General features: G+C 38.6%; 1 protein-coding gene across 4 annotated transcripts in view; it reads left to right on the top strand.

Moving 5' to 3' along the window:
- pcdh17 (protocadherin 17) overlaps positions 1-19,847 on the top strand; it is a 56,386-nt gene that overhangs the window by 15,146 nt on the left and 21,393 nt on the right. For 3 of the 4 annotated variants that reach the window (XM_077564226.1, XM_077564228.1, XM_077564225.1), the window contains exons 3-4: positions 7,660-7,718; positions 7,922-8,094. In XM_077564226.1, coding sequence (XP_077420352.1) covers positions 7,660-7,718; positions 7,922-8,094 — 232 coding nt within the window. The remainder of the gene's footprint in view (positions 1-7,659; positions 7,719-7,921; positions 8,095-19,847) is intronic. The other variant, XM_077564227.1, reaches the window with a different exon arrangement.

The raw sequence follows: 19,847 nt of genomic DNA, 5'->3' as shown, positions 1-19,847 counted from the left end.
CAGGACTGCATGCTGTGCCCCTTACTACTTTCTTCACAAGGGCAGTTGAACAATTAAGCATCAAGCAGCATTTTTTTTCCCCTCCACAGTATTAATCTTGCACTGTTCTCATTTTTTTCCAGCAGCCATGAGGCTTGTCCCCGCTATCTAAACCCCATGGTTGAACATGTCATATGTCAATATGTTTACTTGAACTGTTTGACTGCTATGTTTGATACTTTGATTGTGTTGAAGTAAATATCTACGCAACCAGACGCAACCATTTTCATTCACTCCTGGGGCTAAACTGCCACAGATGTGAATATTGTTGATAAATATACAGTACACACACACTCACGATGTGTTGAGTTGCTGCTCCTGTTTGAAGCAGAATCTTTCCTCTGAGCTAAAATGACTGCTGCGTTCTTGTCATGTCGCATTGAAACACAATCATGCTTAAATTTGTGGAGAAATTGAATGCGGGATCACAGCTTTCCCTACATTTGAGTCAAACAGACTTACAGTATATATGGGTGTAATGAGAATGAAAGTTGTCTATTTGATATGCTTTTTGTCCACATGGAAACTGTTAAACTGGTTCTAATTCTGAACCTGGTTGGAGGTACTACTTCCTATGCGCATTCACCAAACCCCTCTTTATTGAAAAATAAAATTGGCAGTTTTTTTTCTTCCAAATTCAGGACATAGGTATAGGAGGGTTTATGGATTAACAAAATGAACAGGGAGAGAAGCCTATTCATCGAATCTGGCTCTCTTATCCTTTAATTCAGAGAGCATTGTGTTCTTGGATTCCCCATCTCCATGCTTTTAAGTGTTCCTTTAGTTTTGCTGGATAGCTAGTTGTGCTGAACTAGAATTGTTCAACCCAGCATTGCAAATCATGCAGGTAGGACACTGACTCTCATCACTTAAATCTATATTTTTAGAGCACTTTAAAACAACCACCGCTGTTTGCTTAAGATGGAACTCAAGGGCAGCAAATAAAATGAAAACAGCATAGGCCCCAGAATTGAACCCTGTGGAACACCATATCATGAATTCATATTGCACATATTTGTCTGGCCACTTTTTTTTTTTTTGCTCAACATAGTTAGTATGAAGGGAGTAAAATGACAAAGAAATCACACGACGTACCATCACATCAGTCAATTTTGGTCAACCATCTTATTTGCTGCAATGCCACCATACTGAAATTGCGCAAAAGACACATGTTGACATATGTTACTGCAACTGTTAAGATGATTGTAGAATAAATTAACTATTGCCAATACTAAAAGCAAATAAAGCATTATTTTCCCTTTTCTTCTGAAAACAGTTTGAAATTAGAAGATCTTGTGACTATAAAAACGTTTATTTAAAAAACACATTATTTACCCCAAAATTGTTTTGGAATACAATCTTTAGTTGAAGATGTGTTGATCAAGCCACTTTTTTTTGTCTGGCAGATTTGTGTGATTCATTATTTATCCCGTGAATAAATGCAATGGAGTTAAAACAGATTATGCAAATGTCTTTTGTCATGTCTGCTAAACAGAATGTTATTAAAAGATTCCTTATTAAACTGAGAATTTTGAGCCACTTTGTAACATGCAAAACTCAGTTTAGCCTCTCATCTGATTTTCATGGAACATAAAATAGCCTCTCTAATATGTTGTTTATGTATGTGTTTACACCACATAAGTGGGAGAGAGACGTATAGAGAAAAAGAATAAGTTCAAGGGTATTCACTCTCAAGAGGTTTGCATTTCATTATTTCTACGTGAGTTGATTCACGAGATAATAATGACAGGCTTTGTTGACCAACTCAAAGGCTCAGTTCTGTTTATCCCTTAAGTGTTTTCTTTTCATATACTTGAAAGGTAATTTAGTTTCCAAAATTAAATGACAAACATTATTACAAAGGATAGTCACACTCACACAAAAGCAGTTCAATAATGGTGTCTTTCCTAACACAAATATACCGGAGCTATTACTGCCTATTTTGCTTCAAGATGCGGTACCTTAAATGTGACCAAAGTAGTAATTTATCATCACAGAAAAACATTGTCAGATTTTTCCACCATGAGTATTCCTCAAAAGGACGATTTACTCGATGTAGCAGTAAATGGGCTTTGAAGGAAGTCAGCTATAAATTATGTTTTGTCATGTACTTATTAATATTGGTACACACACACACACACAAATCCCATGTGTGGACTTGTGGATAACCTTCGTTTTTATACCATAGATGATTTGCGTTGCCAAGTCATTGTGGCAAAGTGTGTCAACTTTAATTTGCATGCAATTTAGAAAGCTTCACAGCCACAGCCTGAAGCCAATTTGTCTGCTATGTTGTATTATGTTAATTAAAGCCACATTCAAATCATTCAGTTTTATAATGCAAAGCTATGCTTTTATATAATTCAAGGATTCCTATAGGTAATGTGTTTACGTACATATGATGTTATAAATTAGAAATATTCATATCTACAAGGCCACGAATGCTCAAAGGGGTTTCAAAGTTTATACCTTTTTTTTTGGTCCTTTAAATTACTAAATAAAGCAGGAGAAACCACTCACAAAATAAATTTTTGGGCTCGTATCTCAGTTTTGTGGTCACGTTTTTTTTTGTTTTGTTTGGAAAAACAGACTGTTAGGATAATCAATTAGGTTTGTATAGTTAGCTTGAAAGTGAAAGAATGAACACCAAAAGTATGTTTACGGTATCATCATCATTAATTATTAAACTTTACGCAGATCTGATCAGCTGGATTTGGGATCGGACTTTAGTTAGCATTTTATGCAAAATCGTGATCGGCTGAAAAATTTGCCCAACTGATCAATGACGTCATTGACTAGCTCAACAAAATAAGACATTGCATGTTAGTGTCAACGTTTATCACCTTTAAAAAATAAAATAAAAAAAGTTTATCACTTATCATTGATTATTGTTTTTTTTTTTTTTCAAAGTGAATGGGACACATGTACCGAACAGAAAGTCGAACCAATGGTTTTGGTGGTTTTCATAAACTTCTAAATATACTGTATGTGTGCATTATATTAAGACAATAAGTAGAGTAATAGAGTAATTTCATATTGATAGCTATCATTGTTTACTCAACCTGACAGCCTATGATGCACTCATGCATATTTTCCTTAGATGTGTTTAGTATATATTATTTGGCTTGTATAATGAAATATTCATAAGAACAATCAAGGTTTCATCTGGGCTAATAAACCGTTTTCCATTTACCTTTATCAGCAACGTTGGTTAAATCGGTGTGAACTCATTTGGGCCGGACTTCTCTGCGGATATTTGGAAGATAGGCAGACAGTAGACCTTGGCGGCTTTCGGTTCACTTAAGCCCATCGAATAATTTGTCTTTTATCTCCTAGATGTGTACGACCCACTAATTACATTTGATCACTTACAATTGCTCTGAAGTCACCAAGCAATCAATGCAGTCTAATTATTGTCTAGTGTCCCTACCCCCCTTCTTTTTGTATATCCTTTATCATCCTTTAACTTTTCATTTTCTCTCTGCTCATTTATTCATTTATTTATTTGTTTGTTTGTTTGTACTGCTTTCCCACCCAACACTGTAGTGGTGGTTTCTCTCTGCTAACCTCAATTTCTTTGTGTTTTATCCTTTACCAAGTCTTCCCGTTTTGGCCTGCTTGCTTACTTTGACAGTTTTCCAAAAGGAATAAACAAGGGCTCCCTTGGTAGAAACAATCTCTCTCTCTCTCTCTCTCGCTCTCTCTCTCTCTTGGCTAGCTGACAGTCTTGCGGTTTGATATGAATCCATTTTCAAATGTGCTCATGCAGACAATAAAGAACAAACAAGTGTATCATACCCTATAGACTAGGTGAAGGTCTACCTTTTTTTTTTTCTTTAAAATGAAGTCCAATCATGTGCAAAAGAGAAGCTACCATTTTCCTCTGTTCACTGACCATTCCTCTGACAGCTTAAACTCACACCACACCACACCACACACACACTTCTTTATACACTCTCTCCGTGAAAACGAACAAAATGCAGCAACATGGCCTGGGAGTGAAATAACAGTTTGATGTGCTTGTCCCATTTGTCTCAATCGTTCCTCTGTCTGCTTGGTCAGTCTTAGGGCCTCGATGGGAATAGAGAATGGAGTGCAGCTTTTTACACTTACTCAGCCTCACTGTATTCGGTATCCTTCTGACCCCCGTGCCCTTGCTGCATACACTAGAAACCAGGGCAACATGTTTTTGCAATTCACAACCATCGCCGCAAACAAACTAAAACTCCAATCCCATGTGAAGTGCAATGAATGAGAACCACTATTTCTTCAAGGCAGTGGTTCTTAACCTGGGTTCAACCCCAGGGGTTTGGTGAGTCAGTCTCAGGAGTCTGGCGGAGGTCAAAACAGCTGACTCGTATGATTTGTGATGATGACATGTCCTACTTGGCCATCATTGGCTGCAGGTGGTTGATTTATTATTTTAATACCTTCCTACTAACTATGTCGCGCGAAAAAAATTAAGTGGTCGGACTAAAATGTGCAATAGGAATTCACGTGTATAAAGATGTATGTTTTTATAACCTATGGTGTTCCACAGGGGTCAATTCTAGGGCCTCTTCTGGTTTTATTGTATCTCCTGCCCCTGCATTCGCTCTTACGCCCAATTCACACCGACAGCGAAACGGACGCCGCAAGGAACAGAAAGCATTTGAGTCTGCGTGTCAATTCAGTGCGGTTCGGATGCGGAAAGTTTCAGCAAGCTTTCTCTTTTTTCTGGATTCCCTGTGCAGATTTTCATGAAGCTGAAGAAATTACACGAGCCGGACAGGAAGTCAGGCGTCGGCATCAAGGTAGATTTGGTATATTTCAAAATAAAACTGAATAAAACGTCTTTCTTTGGGGGGGGACGGAAGCTAGCTAACGAGCTCAGAATAAATTAAACATTACAAAATAACACTTTTTAAACACAAAACGTACTCATGGTAGAAGAGCCATGGTAGAAGTCCCAGAAATAGTGTCCAAAAAGCATATCGATGTCCGTGAGGATGCCGATCAGAAACTGCTCCGCGTTCACTCCGCAGACAGTGTGAATTGGGCGTTAACAAAACAGTGGTGGTTGTTTTAAAGTTGAGTGATGGGAGTCAGTGTCCCAACTGCATGATTTGCAATGCCAAGTTGAGCAATTCTAGTCCAGCACAACTAGCTATCTAGAAAAACTAAAAGAACAGTTCCTTAACGTGCATGGAGATGGTGACTACAAGAACACAACACTTTCTGAATTCAAGGTGAAGAGAGCCAGATTCGATGAAAAGGCGACTCTTTCTGTTCATTTTGTTCACCAGTAATGCCTATACCCAAGTCTTGAATTTGAAAGAAAAAAAAATCTATAATATTAATTTTTTTCAATAAAGAAGGGTTTGGTGAATGCGCATGGGAAACTGGTGGGCTTCAATACCTCCAACAAGGTTAAGAACAACTGCTTTAAGGTATATTGTTTGTGGCAGGTATTCATTATTTGCATGCCATTTATTGTGATCTTGATCCGTTAATTGAAAAATGTCTCTAGCAGTGAAAGGGTTGGACAGATTCCTCATACAGGAAGATGGAGGAATAACATTTACCCAGACTCTTAATTAGCAAGAACGATGTCTCTAAGCAGTGTCAGTATGTGCTTTTTATTTACTCTTGCTACAGTTACAGACGGAAAGCACCCGATTTCTGTAAGCATCCTTCCATGCTGATCAGATTCAGGTTGAGCCGTGCCACGCTGATTGAAAACCGTGTCCAAGGATGAATCCCTGGATGACTACAAAAAGAATTTCAACTCAATTTTTTTTCTCTCAAAACTTCACACTGTTATCATTTCAATGCCAAATGATTTCAAACAGCCATTCTTCCTTATGTGTCCAACCTTTGATACATTGTATGGGTGTTTTCTTTTGAATCATGCTCGTGGAGGAATGGAGTGTTCAGGCTAGTGCTAAAGGCCTGACAGAAAGCGCGGAAAGTTCAAAGTATTGAGGTTTCCTCTCTGACCTTCAAACGCTCTTTTTCATAGCGAGCTACCACAGAGCACAGATTGAAATACTCTATCGACTGTGAGCCAAGCTGTGCATATGAAAAACCTTAGCGAGGGAGACGTTGCTCACTGATCGTTTCGCTGCTATCAGTTCAAGACAGAATTGCAGTTATTTGTGTTACTCTGATGAATATCCATTACTGCACTTGGATAATTACACAATTTTTTTTATAAACCCTGTAATCTCATTCTCCCTCTAAGTCTATACCGTGCTTTTAAACTTTTGTTGTTTTCATGCTTTATTTGGGTGACAGGAATTTCTCTAAAGGCCAGTCAGCGCTGCGGGATAACAGTGACCTTTTATATCAATTGCCATCATTAAAAACACTCACATCGCACACTTTGCTGTAATTAATGGTTAAGAGCCGAAGCTGTTCCAAGTACCGCTGAGATGAAGTCCATAGTGCCGGCAAGAAGTCCGTTTAGAGTTAATAATCCAGTCACTCACCGGTTTATAAAATTGAATTTGAATTTATCCAGTGCAGTTAGGGTTTCTTTTATGTGTTTTGAGATGTGTTCTTTCTATTGGGGACGTGAAAAGTGGCTGCTATTTTTGTGGAATTTTCCAAAAAAAACATGGAATGAGCATATCAGATGCCTCTAAAATCGACCGCACACACAAAAAAAAATTTAACAATTGTGTACATGACCTATTTTACTGCCCACACCGCTTTTCTTACTAATAATCTTCCATCTGCATTAGTTAACTGGAGTTTTTAGAGTAAATGTCGGTGTTTGAAACATGACGCTAATTTTGACCCGTTGACGTCTCGGAATTGTGGCCTGCCCAAATAATTTGGGGTTACTTTTAACTGAAACTTGTTAGCCAGTCGGACAACGCGCTTCCCTGAGTAGAAGACGAAACAAAAGTTTACTCTACATTGGCTTTCGTAAGAAATAATGAAGGTACACAGTTTTTTTCCACGCAAGCTCAGGACGCTTCATCCGACTTTGACAATTCTTGCTGCCTTGAAGCGGCATTTCCAACCAGACTTTTCATTTGAACAGATTTTCACTTTTTTGGGGGCTATCCTTTTACAATGCTATTCTATTGATTCCAGTTGCATTTGCCCACCCACCACACCTAATGTGCATGATCACATTGCCTTGTTCCCCGGCAATTTAAACACTGCATGTATCAGTATCTCCGCATACGTCACAAGCTATGTAGTGGCAGGCCGTGCATTTGGTACCCAAATCCACCTCTTAATGCTACTAATATCAAATCACATATGATGTGCAGTTTGTCGCTGAGATGGTATCAAAAATATTGTGTAAATTAGGATTATTGTGTTGCAATATGGTTATTACTGGCGATGACTAAGCTAAATATCCTACCATTTTTTCACGCCATTCTTTCTGCCCCGTTTGATGTTCCGCACAGTGATGTAGCTTTTTGCTAATTTGCCCAATTTACCTGGGTAATAAAAATGTTCAAACCTGAATAAAGAGGAGCTTAAATCCTCATTATTCAATTCAAGCCTTTTACACAGTTTTCCTGTATAATTAATCACCTGGAGATCGTGTTTCACCGTAGGAGTGCTTTCTGTTGTGTCCAGTACATAGCCTACCTTTTTTTTTTTCTCTTTCCTCCTCAGACGGACAGCTTCCCCACTGAGCCTAATTACATGGGAAGCAGACAACAGTTTGTTCAAAGGTAGGTGTTGGGATTTGCTACTATTACTGCATCTCAGACCTTATTATTCTTGCTCTGGTCATCCCACCGCAGTCCCGCATCAACATAATTTATTGTTAATGAGGCAGAAATGTATTCCATCAATTCTCATTTCTAGCAGACAAGGAGGAACATGTCTTATTAATAGATGATTTAAGCATTCATTGTTGTTTGTCTCTCTGTAGTAGTTCCACATTCAAAGACCCCGAGCGAGCGAGTCTCAGAGACAGCGGCCACGGTGACAGCGACCAGGCCGACAGCGACCAAGACACCAACAAAGGCTCTTGCTGTGACATGTCTGCAAAGGAAGCACTTAAATTAAAGGCTACAGGAGTTAGACCGCCTCCGTTGGAACAAGGTGAGCCAACAAGGTTCCAATTTTTTTCCGATGCACAAACCACAAGGTTTCCGGAAACCAAATGACTACCAACCCATCATCTCTGCCTGCCTTTGTTATCTGTAATAACTGTTGCGCAAACAGGCTTTCTGATTGTACACGCGACATTAGCTGCTTCCTAATTTGACTTTCCCTTTTCTGCACTTTTCCCATTCAATGTGTGTGTGACGTGAGCGCTCTATACCCATCTTTATTTTATCAAAGGCGACAAGCCTATTACGTTTTTATAAGCCCAACTACTTCAGCCTCTCCATTTAGTCCCTCAACCCTAAACGCACGTCTCTGAAATTTTGATAATGGAACATGGAAAATAACTTAGCGAGCAGCGAGTGACGTGACGCCGTGATGTGGTGATGAAATATGAATAATTATTCTAAGCGCTGCGGGTCGGGCAGATTACACATGACATGTGTTGAACAATAACTCCCTAGATGTGAGTTGTTGCAACCCTCCTCACTGCAGCCAGCTTGCATGGTTACTGCACGTTTAGAAGCGCCAGAAAAGCTGGCGTAAAAAGGCATAAAGAGCCTTGATAGCACGAGCGGTGTGCTAAAGTCTCAGTATGGCTCCAAACAGCCTTGTACCTCCGTGTAAGTCATTACCTGTTTAGAAAAATTTATATTCCCAGAGAAATCCACTCATGTCATTATAGCAAGTAGTAATCTTACTTACGGGATTCTGAACTACAGTACAGTATATTGAACATGGGTTCTTTGTAATGGTGCAATTAATCCAAGGAACAGAAGGGCCATTTTACTCCTTGTGGAAGGACAATGACAATTTGTGCAACATTGTATTGCAATATGCATGTCTGACTCGATAGTTATTCTTTGCTTTTACCATTAAAATACAAATATACACATTGGCAACAGAAATCGGTCAATTTAAAAGCTCTATAAAGTATGTTCAGTATTTTTTTTTTTAATGTTAGTGTTTAATTGTCTGTGATGAACCAAAAGAATGCGAGCACATATGACAAAAAGGAGCGTCTTGGGAAGTACTAGGGTAGCCAATAAAATCTTCCCTAGTGCGCTTGTGTGATATTTCTGCATTCAAGAGCCAACCCCAGCCTGTTCGTCCAACTTTCTTTGGATTGTACTGAATACTCTTGGGGTGCTTTAAAAAGACATTGCTGCCCCCATGCACCAATCAAACACACGGGTGCTACAAGTCTATAACCTGCCTTCTATAACCTGCTTTTCACTCTTCACTGCGCTTCCATTTATTCTCCTCTTCTGCTGTGCCTTCACCCCCTCCGCTCTATGACTTTCATTCCTTGTTTAGGGAAATTGCTTGATGTGAGATTAGACGGTTAACTTGCTGCAGCTGTCTCTGTTTAGCCAATAACATGATCTTATCCAGGAGATGTGTGTGCGCGTGTGCGTATGCTGGGAGGTGCAACCAGGAGACTTAAGTTGAGGGAGCAGTTTTGAGCAGTAAGGTGTGGAAAATTGTGCACATTGACGACGTTTACATGCAGTCACTAACTTTTTTAAAACCCAATGCAAACACACGCAAAAATACGAATATCTCTAAGACCCCTGTGGTACTCCTTTTGTAACCCGATTTCTTGTTTATCTAAACATATTCAGACTACCTCAAGTTAAACTTGAATACATTGATGTATTTGTATTTTTATGTTTATATATATATATATATATATATATATATATATATATATATATATATTTTTTTTTTTTTTTTTAAGTTTTTAGTGTATAGTATAAATTGGTGCTGTCAAAGTTAAAGCATTAAACTAGTTAATTAATCCAAAAAAATTCTCACTTTAATCATGTATTAATACAGATTAATCACACTATTAATTTTGACCGCAGATGATCCTTTAGCTGACAGCGGATGGCTACGTTAAAAGGTAGCACAGATTGTGTTGAGCTGTGTAAACATAACTACATGCATTAAAGCAAAGCATTTAATAAATGTTTGTGTGTGACATTCAGAATATTTGTTCATGTCAAAATATTGGGGTCATTTTTTTCCATTCAAAAATTATGCATTCATTGACTGATTAGGAAAAAGAGGATGAGCGTAAAAAGAAATGCTGAAGATGTCCTTATAACATTAAATGTCGAAAGAATTAACACAAAACAGCAGCTCTTTAAATTTGGCGAACAAAATTTTTTAATAAAAAAGCCTTTTTAATTATGCGATTAATCAAATTTCTAAGATGTGATTGAAATATTTAATCGTTTGACAGCTCTAATATATATATATATATATTAGAGCTGTCAAACGATTAAATTTACCTATATATAATATATGTATGCGGAATGACTGGAATTTTGACATTAACCTGAATGTTGACTGCATGTAAACGTTGACATTGTTCCAGTGTAGCCTACCTTATTTCAGGATTTACCTTCTGCCTAATGAATGAAAATATAATCATCAGAGAGAAGTCCATCTTCATATTTTACTTCCTGCTGTCAAGTATAAATATCAAAATGATCACCTTGGGCCTGTTCAAGTAAACTATTTTTTCAAGCAGGCACACTTATGTACAGGGAATATATTATCACACTTGAATAGCAAATTAATGAGGCTTGGTAAAAGAAAAACGACTTGAAGAAATAGCAACATGTTCTACCAAAGCAAACATGGTATTACACGTTCTGCATTCAGCTTCCATAATCATGTGTGCACACGAGCATGCATACCGGCAAACACATGTACATCTACTTTCAGATGGGGAAAACAGAAAGGAGGGCTTTGAATTGGCAATTCCAATAAAAGCTTGTTTGCTATACATCTTAACATTTTTTTACACTTTGTGGAGCAAAATTTGTTGGTATGTCTGGCCATGGTGCAGTCTGTCACAAGCACAGTCTGTCAAAGTTTTACTTCCAAAAAGAAGCATAAGAAAAATAATATTATATAGTATATATTCTATGTAGTTATAAGTAGTTATCATATAGTAATTAGGTTTCATATTAATATCCATTTCCAGACAAACAAGCATTTACACTCTCCCTCCCATTTATAGGCAATTTAAAGACTTCAGTTGACCCAAAATGCATGTTATAGGGATTTGGGAGTCTGAGCTGAGATTCAAACCAAGAATCTCTCAACTGTGGGGCACATATGCTAACCCCTATTCCCCCAGCGTTGCCACGTGAACATTCCCCCTCTGCGATTTTCCTCCGGCAACCTGGAGATCTTCACATCACGGCTCATTTTCCAAATTGATTAATTAGCCCTGCAAAATTGCTAGCAATTTATTAATTAAGCTTAAGTTTATCAGATGTGTTTTTTTTTGCCAGTTATAATTAGTGAATAATTGATGCTCCAACATGATTTCAGCAGACATGGATACGGGCTTGTCTGGCTCCAGCAGTGTTGTGCTTGCCTCTGTAGAAATAGACTGGCCGAGACGCTATCGCAAACAGACAGGCAGCAGTGGTTTAGCGAGATGTTACCCACTGATAGCACTCTTCAAGGAAATGATGAGAGAGAGGAGGAGTTAGGAGGGACAGAGGCGGTGTGACTGTACCAGAAGACCTCTCCTAATTAGCCGTGATCCGAGGACGATAATCAAACTGCCTCCGGCTTTGTTTTAAAAGCATGTTTGAGTAGGAGAGAACGGAAGCGGTGAGGTGACAAAACCGGGACTTCCTGGATACAGTAAAGGGAGATAATGTGATATGTGTGCCTGTAACAGCGCAGAGGAAGTGCACAATGAAATCGACTTGTAAATGTCATGCTTTGCCATTGGCTGTCGCTTGCGTCAATATGCAATCTACGACGTAAAGACAAACGCACATATTGAATATACCATGTACACAGATGTCTCATTTTAGTCACCTCATATTTATTACGTTATTTGCTGCAAGGGTTTTGTTGACGTGTAATTTGCGGTGTGACGTTCTCAGAGGCTTGATGCATGTGTGAAATACTGTGTGTAAAGTATTTGGAATATGTGAATATCTTTAGCAGTGGTTCTTAGCCTTGATGGAGATACTGAACCCCACCATTCACCGAACCCTTATTTGTTTTCCTAACTCTTTTATTGCCAAACATTATCCAAACATCAACTTACAATATTCTGACTACATGAACATGGTGGATACCATATGAAAGATTGGATTTCATTGTTTTATTAGAAAAAAAGTATGTTTCTACCTTATTACCTTCTTTAGTAATCACCATTTGAAAATAGGTAATTTGATTGACATCAATCAAAAATTGAAAAAATAAGGAGAAAATAAGCTTTTTGTGAAAAGATAAATTTTCTGCACAACTGTGATTTCGACACTAATATTAATTGTTAAGTGACGCTCTGTGAATTAAATGTAATGTGACAAACACTTTGATCATTTACGTCACACTTGAAAACGTTCTATTTCCTAAGATCCGCCATGTTTTCATGTAATTTCATACCTCGGAGCCCATTGAAAAGAGATACAATGCTGCCATCTGCTGTTCATAGTTAGTGGGTGTTTTGGGATTTTCACAAACCAGCCCTGCACAAGACGCACTTGCGCATTGAGAGAAAAAAAAAAAACCCCGTAGTTGACGTCAATTTACGTAATTGGCGGTATACAGTGGGCATGTCCTAATGTCAATTGACGTTTTTGGCCGTAAAAAAGTTAAGACGGTGTCCCATCTTCTTCCATCAGGGGCAGCAGATACAAAGAAAACAGCAGAGGGCCCAGAATTGATCCCTGTGGACCACCATATGTTCCATTATGCAAATGAATTCATATTGCACTTTCACTTTCATTTTTTTTGTTCGACATAGATAGTATGAAGGGATTACAATAATAAATCACAACGAAACCATCACAACAGCCACCTACTGAGTGCAAGTTCCCTGCAGTGATGGCCAAGCAGGTCATCACTGATTTGTATCATTACAAATCATTTGACTCTGGTGTGACCTCTGCTGAACCCCTGAGACTGACTGACAAACCCGTGGGGTTCAATCAAACCCAGGTTAAGAACCACTGTCTTAAAGCATGTTGTAGGAAGACGAGTGAGCCTGTGGCGACCATTGTAAACAAATGTATGGTATGGTGTGAGGTTCCAGCTTTAAACATAAAGCAAAGGTGAGGTTCATGGGGAACATCATTAGCATTGCAAGAGATAAATGTATTGATTAGCTACATTTAAATTTTGACCTTATGCTGGCACGAGATGAATATTTGCTCAAAATGTCATAGTAATTTATCCAAAACCTGCTGGGATGCAGCAGACGCCAGACGAAGGGTGCCAAATTCATTTTATTTGTGAGCCACGTTGGAGTTATGGTTGCCCATAGACGGCCAGTTAAAAATGTGAAATCATATACAGGCATAAACACTTCATCATATTATTATGGTCCTGGCATTCTATTATTAGTTTTCACCAACAAATTGATAGATAACTAGTTTCGAAATCTCAAGTCAAGTATACAGTTATTGTATAAACGGAAAAATATGTATATAATGTGTGCTCCTCTGATAATCTCATATGAACCAATCCGTTTTTTTATATAGCTATCATCAGTGTCTTTTACTGTACATACTGTCTAACTGCCTTCAACCATACTTTGACATCATGAATGATGCAGGATGTGTGATGAGCTGAGGGGGAAAAAATGTTACACGATTGCACAATCTGCTTTCACGATGTTTTGTTTTTGTTTTTACTTTATAGTTTTTGTTGAGGAAAAAAACCAACTTAGGCTGTAGTTAGGATTTCCCGATTTCAAATGTTTTGAGCACGATCAATTGAGCAGAAAGCACATTCAGTAATTGAGTGATAGACGTAACCTATCAACTGGAATTGGCTTGCGATGATTTCGCATGCAATGTTTCAGCAAGTTATTTCCAGCCGACTTATTTGTTGCTTTTTGATCCTATCTGCTCTCCCTTGCAGCATTTTCTAGAGAACTCTGATTAGATGTCCATAAAAAATGTGTTGAACGTGCACATCAGTGATTGTTTAAAATAAGGTAAACAAATTATGATATGTTCTGTAGTTTTTATTAGCTCTAAAGACCACACTGTCTCGACTGTACAGTAATGCTCTCACGCTGTGTGTTTGCCACTGGGACAGCCAGGTAGTGTTTACACAACTTGGCCAAAATGAAGGAACCTCCTCGTCCTCGTTCTGGGTGCACCTCGGCAGCAGGTTTCCGGCATTGTGGGAATTTGCTGTGTTTGCAAATAATCACAAACCACTTTGTGCTCAGTGGAATAATTCCCTGCTCTCCTTCGACTTTGATTGCACTTGTATTGTGTCTCGAGGGGTTCAAATAGGTGGCAAGGTTTATTCCACAATGCTTTTTTTTTCACAACCGCAGGCAACATCGGCGTCAACCAGTGATTACCAACCAGTGTGCCGCGGCACATGCTAATCCTATTTTGCGGTAATCTTAAAAAAATAAAATAAATACAATTCAAGTAGATAGACATCGTAAACAAACCAATCTGCCAATAAATGTAACAGCTAAAATCTTGTAACCGCCGACTCGCAGCACCTCTTTAATCAACTCATTTTTTTTCTCAGTACTGTCTGTGCTACTGTGTATGGTGGTTGGGGATCCTGCTTTCCAGTAGATTATTGAAATCAATTTGATTATTAACTTTACAGTCAGGCATTGGAAGTGATTGGTCTGGCTGGAGAGCTGAGCCACAATGTCATTATACTGCAGGTGTACGCCAACGATGGCAAACTCATGAAACTGTGATTAAAGAAAAAAAGAAAAAGAAAATAAACACAAATAAAATTCTTGCAGCCACAGTTTCAATAGATATGGTGGCTTTATGATATGGTGGTGTCTGGTCTGTGCTGGATTTCACTTTCCTTTCTTTAGTCCTTCCTCGGGTCTCCCGACGGCCTCACGACTCTGGCTGGAAGTGTTCGGTTTAGGTGAACGGTATGGGATTTTTTAATAGGTTTTAGGTGAACTAATGAATACACACACACACTCGCACACACGAACATACACATACAAAAAAAAAAGAGAGAGCAATGATGATGACATGTCAAATCGGCAAAATTACCGAATGAACAATACTGAGCTCTCCAGAAAGAAAAAAAAAAGATATGGTGGCTTTAGATAGATTGTTTAACTTGTTCCGCGGTGCTTCGACCGGAGAATGTTCAAGGCCAGATTTGACAGGGTATGCAATATAAATAAATATAATATAATAAATATAATAAATGCAAACAATCATTTTCGTATTGATTCACATGTGTGACAAATGCATATTTTCCCCACCATTAATCGCAGTTTTTTTCCCCCTCCCATCTGAAATATCAGCACTTTAGGATTTAGAATGGGACATTGTTAATGCGTGATTCTTGCTGAAGTCATTGTTCTCTGTGTTAACGGGTAAACACCTGCTGAGAGAGCATCATAATTAGTCTGTTTACAAACATTGCTTTAAACAGGTAGCATATGGAGGAGTTTATGAGATTGTATTGCATCTGTCAGGTTAAAATATGATTAATTGAGGAGAGCGTTAACTCTGGCTTTTCAAGCGTACAGATGTTATTGCTGTCATTTAGCGCACAGCTGCACTGTGCTTCTTTCTTTCTTTCTTAACGGTTCCTTGGCATTTTTTATTTTTGGAAATCATTCATGTTTAAATCTCTCTGCTTGAACAATCAATCGAAAACAGTGCGGAATTGCCAAGTGGAGCAGATAAGAAAAGAAAATCAACTTGTAAAAAAAACAGCATCCAGCTGCTCATGTTTCTTCCATTGGACAGAGGATTTGTCTGTGAGCCCTTCATCTGTCCCCGCTCCTCATCTTCTCAGCTGTCTGTGGCTTGTCCCTGGCTAGGCCGATAGCTTGATTCATGGCGGCGTCGCCAGCTACTTTCCTGGTTTTGTGGAATGGGAATCATCGGCAATCCTGAATTTTGCCACAATGCATCCCTCGTGGTCAAATAGTGCGCCCGCACACGTGCCAGATTGTGTGGTCAACCCTCTCTTAGAGGATATGCTGCTATCACACAGCAGTGAGGAGATTTGTGGCTAAGCTAGTTGAATCCCGTGGAAAGCCTAAAATCTTGTGGGGTGAAGGGATGGAAGATATCACAGTCTTAGGATTCCTCCTCTCTCATTATGGAAGATTTAGACGGATTAGTCTACTTTTCTGAAATACACAAAGATGTTTTAAATGCTATTGTTGTGATTGCGGGCCATGAAGGTTAATGTCCAGTCTTGAGCATTTTTCTTCATGCGCACGTGTTTGGCCTTGGCTGGCTGTGGGGGCTGTTTTAACCTTTGAGCCTCAGCCAGCCTGCTCGGAGGCTCACCCCATGATTCTTATTCAGCCGGCGGAGCCACTCGCGAATACTGTGGCACTGTAGTGCAATTGATGGATCTCTCAGACTCCTTCGACTTGAGCTATAAATCTCTGGCATTATCCTTTCTCCTAGGTCACTGCAGTGAATAATTATAGGGTGTTTATGAAAGCAATGAGTCAAAAATGCATCTTATTTTACTGTGTGGACCATTACAGCTTTATCATTGCATGATTGTAACTATCATCTAAATTATATCGGTGATAAAACTTAGTGGTGCTGCTTTTTTCCCCCTGCACTTTAGACCCTGGTTGTTAATATCTTGTTCCTCACGTACTTTTTCCGCAGTTTTTTTGGCCCCTGATAACGATTCCGAAACCCAGCTTTGCAGCATCGGCCGCCGATACCATACCGATACCTGAAAAAAAATTCTCAACATGAAAAAGCTGTCCTGCCATTGGTTTAGAGAATTCAAGGGCCAATAGGATATCTTAGCTCGGCATGCAGTGAACGTGTCACACGTCAGTGAATGTCGTGCATGAGCAAGACACAAGATGCTGCATCCAAAGTCCTCTATTAGCGTCAGAATTAATGGTATTCTCATGTACTCACTGATACCGATACCACTGTTTTAACGCAGTATCGGGGCCTCTTCCGATACCAGTATCAGTATCGGAACAACACTAGTAGTAACATTATTGGCATATGTAAATTATTGGCAATTGTAAATCATCTCTTTTTTTTTTGTCTATCTGTTGACAGTGTTTAGTTAGAGTGATTTTTAAAAAAAGACGGTATTTTTAACTGTATATCATTTTAATAGTGTAGTGCCGTGCCCAAGGAAAGTGGCAGTATGGAGATGTTAATGGCAATTGCCAGCATACATAATCAATTTTGTCCATCTTGCGGTTTTTGATAAATTCTTAATCTTAACAGAAAAGTCCACCTTACAAAATCTGTATATAAGTAAAGCCTATTGTGATTTTTCCTTCCCTGTGGAGGTGTGTGTTTTGTACTGTTTGTAAGTGATTGACAGCTGCAGCAGAACATGGTTGGAAATATTACATTAGTGAATAAGTGTCAGCAAAATACAGCTTTTTTAGCCCAATAAATGTAATATTTTCTGCTCAAGTTCTGTCCTCTTTACATACCTACAACCTGTAAACATTTATGGATCATAGTTTGGTTATTGGCTTCTCCTACATCTTGGCTTTTTTTTCTAGTTAACTAACTACGCAAGCATCATTGATGTAAAGCAAACATTAATTCATATGTCTGCAGTTTTTCTTTGTTTAGATATGCTATAGTATTTACATATTTTTTAGTATTACATAAATGGTGCAAGTATTTATTTATTTATTTTTTGGGGGGAGAAAGCACAAAAAACGAAACCAATATCTGATAATATTGTATTTATTAATAATTTCATTTCAGAGGTAGAATTTAATTATATTTTTAAGTAACGTTGTAGCCAATTTTAGGAGAGGTGGCCCACATCCTAAGTATATTTAGGACAAAAAAAATATATATATATATGTGGTCCAAATATGACACATTTTTTAAGAGTAATCATAAAAATCATAAACCTTACAGAGTGGTGTATGAACAATTAATCAGGCTCTTTTTTGTCACTGAACGCTACATTTGGAAATGCACAGCATGTTGTGTGCATGGTTTAGAGGTGTGTTCCAGGTTTAAATTTAAGCACAAGCTTTAAAGTAACACTCCCACTTTTTTCATCTGCCATCCACTTAAAAACTGACAGAAGCAGCAATTGTAAGCACGCCAGGATTGATTAGCAAAAGGCTGAGTAGATGGGATTTTAAAACCCATTACTTCTGTGCATTTGCAGTCCTTGTGCATGTTTCTGTCCCCACATTATGGAAATTATTGTTGGATTATTCTCTTTGAAATGACCTTTTATTTTCAGCTTTAAGAGGGTTGAATGCCGAAACATTTATAGAGCTATTTAGCTTGTTGCCGCAGCCCTATGGAAGAGATTGTGTGAGAGAGCAACAGAAGCGCTGTTCTACTTTCTGCTCTCAGTGGGTGAAACATGTTGTCCAGCACAGCAGTAGGGAGGATACTATGGGGTAGATTATAATGATACACAACGTCGTCACTTCCTGGACCCGGGCCACTCCATTGCCATCTGTCCTCAATCCAAAGACAGCAGGGCATTTTTGCATGTGCATGTTTGTGTGTGGGATTATTCTTCATATTTACGTCACTCTCTTACATTTCTCTAATAGGCTTTATACAGTGGACTTCTGCATATTCACTCATTCACCAGTTGTAACAAAAAAAAATACTGTCTATTTTATGTATGATTATTTCATTTTTTGCATCTCTTTGACAAAACAAACAGTTACTATTGGCTGTAACGATGCCAAGAAAGAAAAAAACCTCACTGAACGAGTTGTCTACTAGAGCTGGGACTCGCACCCTGAATTACCAATCTTTGTTACTCATTGCACTTTTTTGAAAAACATCACAGTCCAAAAATGAAAAATCCAATTTGATCAAAATGGTAAATGGAGTGAAAGGATATTGCACTTTAGCTACATCATACGGTGTCCAAAGCAATTTACAAAGCCTCATATTTACTTATTTTAAAACTGTGTTTAACTAGAGAATATGCTAGCACATTTTAGCTGTCGTTTCTAACTCTAGAAAAGTGGCTTACTTTAACCAATATCCCTAATGTCTGTACCGTGGGCAAAAGTATAACCCGGGTTGGTTATTGCATCTGTTGGTGCTGCAGGTGGATCCTCATTCCGTGGCCCAGCAGCATGGTTGCTAGCTAGCTGGCTAGCTTAATGTCTCCTTTCAGTTTCGTTGACAATGCTGTGTCTGATTTGTAATTAATATAAGTTAATTGAAATGTGTGAAGTCATGTTTTTTTGTACATAGATTGGTTTGGTCGGGTTGTGAGCTCAATTCAACTATAATAAATGGGATAACATGCTTAATTACAAAGACTGATTATTCAGTCAATTCGGCGAAGACATTTACAAACTAGCAGGATTGGTCAGCTTGATTATGCAGACACAAAAGCTGAAAAACCACCTCTGAACTGAATTCAACACGACTTCCACGGAATCATTAAGGTCCGGGTGAAGGGACGTTTGTCTAAGCTATTTCATTCCAACGGGAATGAATACCTGCGGGTTCCCTGGGGTATTTTTTTCCCAGAGATCAATGGCCCTGGTCTGTTAAAATAATCAGTTTTTTTCCCCTTCCTCAACCATAACTAGGAATCTACATCTTGCACCGGTATGGATAATAAAGGAAGGGGCCTTCTAAAGCAGCAAAAGACAGTATAACTGGGGTCAGATAATAAACAAATGGATACATTAGTGGCTGGATGGACACCGGGGCAGGCTTCATGGGGCGTTGGTTTAAGAAGCATGGTGCAAGGCTCCCTGCTGTCAGTACCAATTTAAAACAAAAGCCTTT

Source organism: Vanacampus margaritifer, chromosome 4 (genome assembly GCF_051991255.1).
Source record: "Vanacampus margaritifer isolate UIUO_Vmar chromosome 4, RoL_Vmar_1.0, whole genome shotgun sequence".
Taxonomy (NCBI): Eukaryota; Metazoa; Chordata; class Actinopteri; order Syngnathiformes; family Syngnathidae; genus Vanacampus; species Vanacampus margaritifer.
The sequence above is the reverse complement of the archived record's forward strand: the minus strand, read 5'-3'. Positions and strand labels throughout refer to the sequence as shown.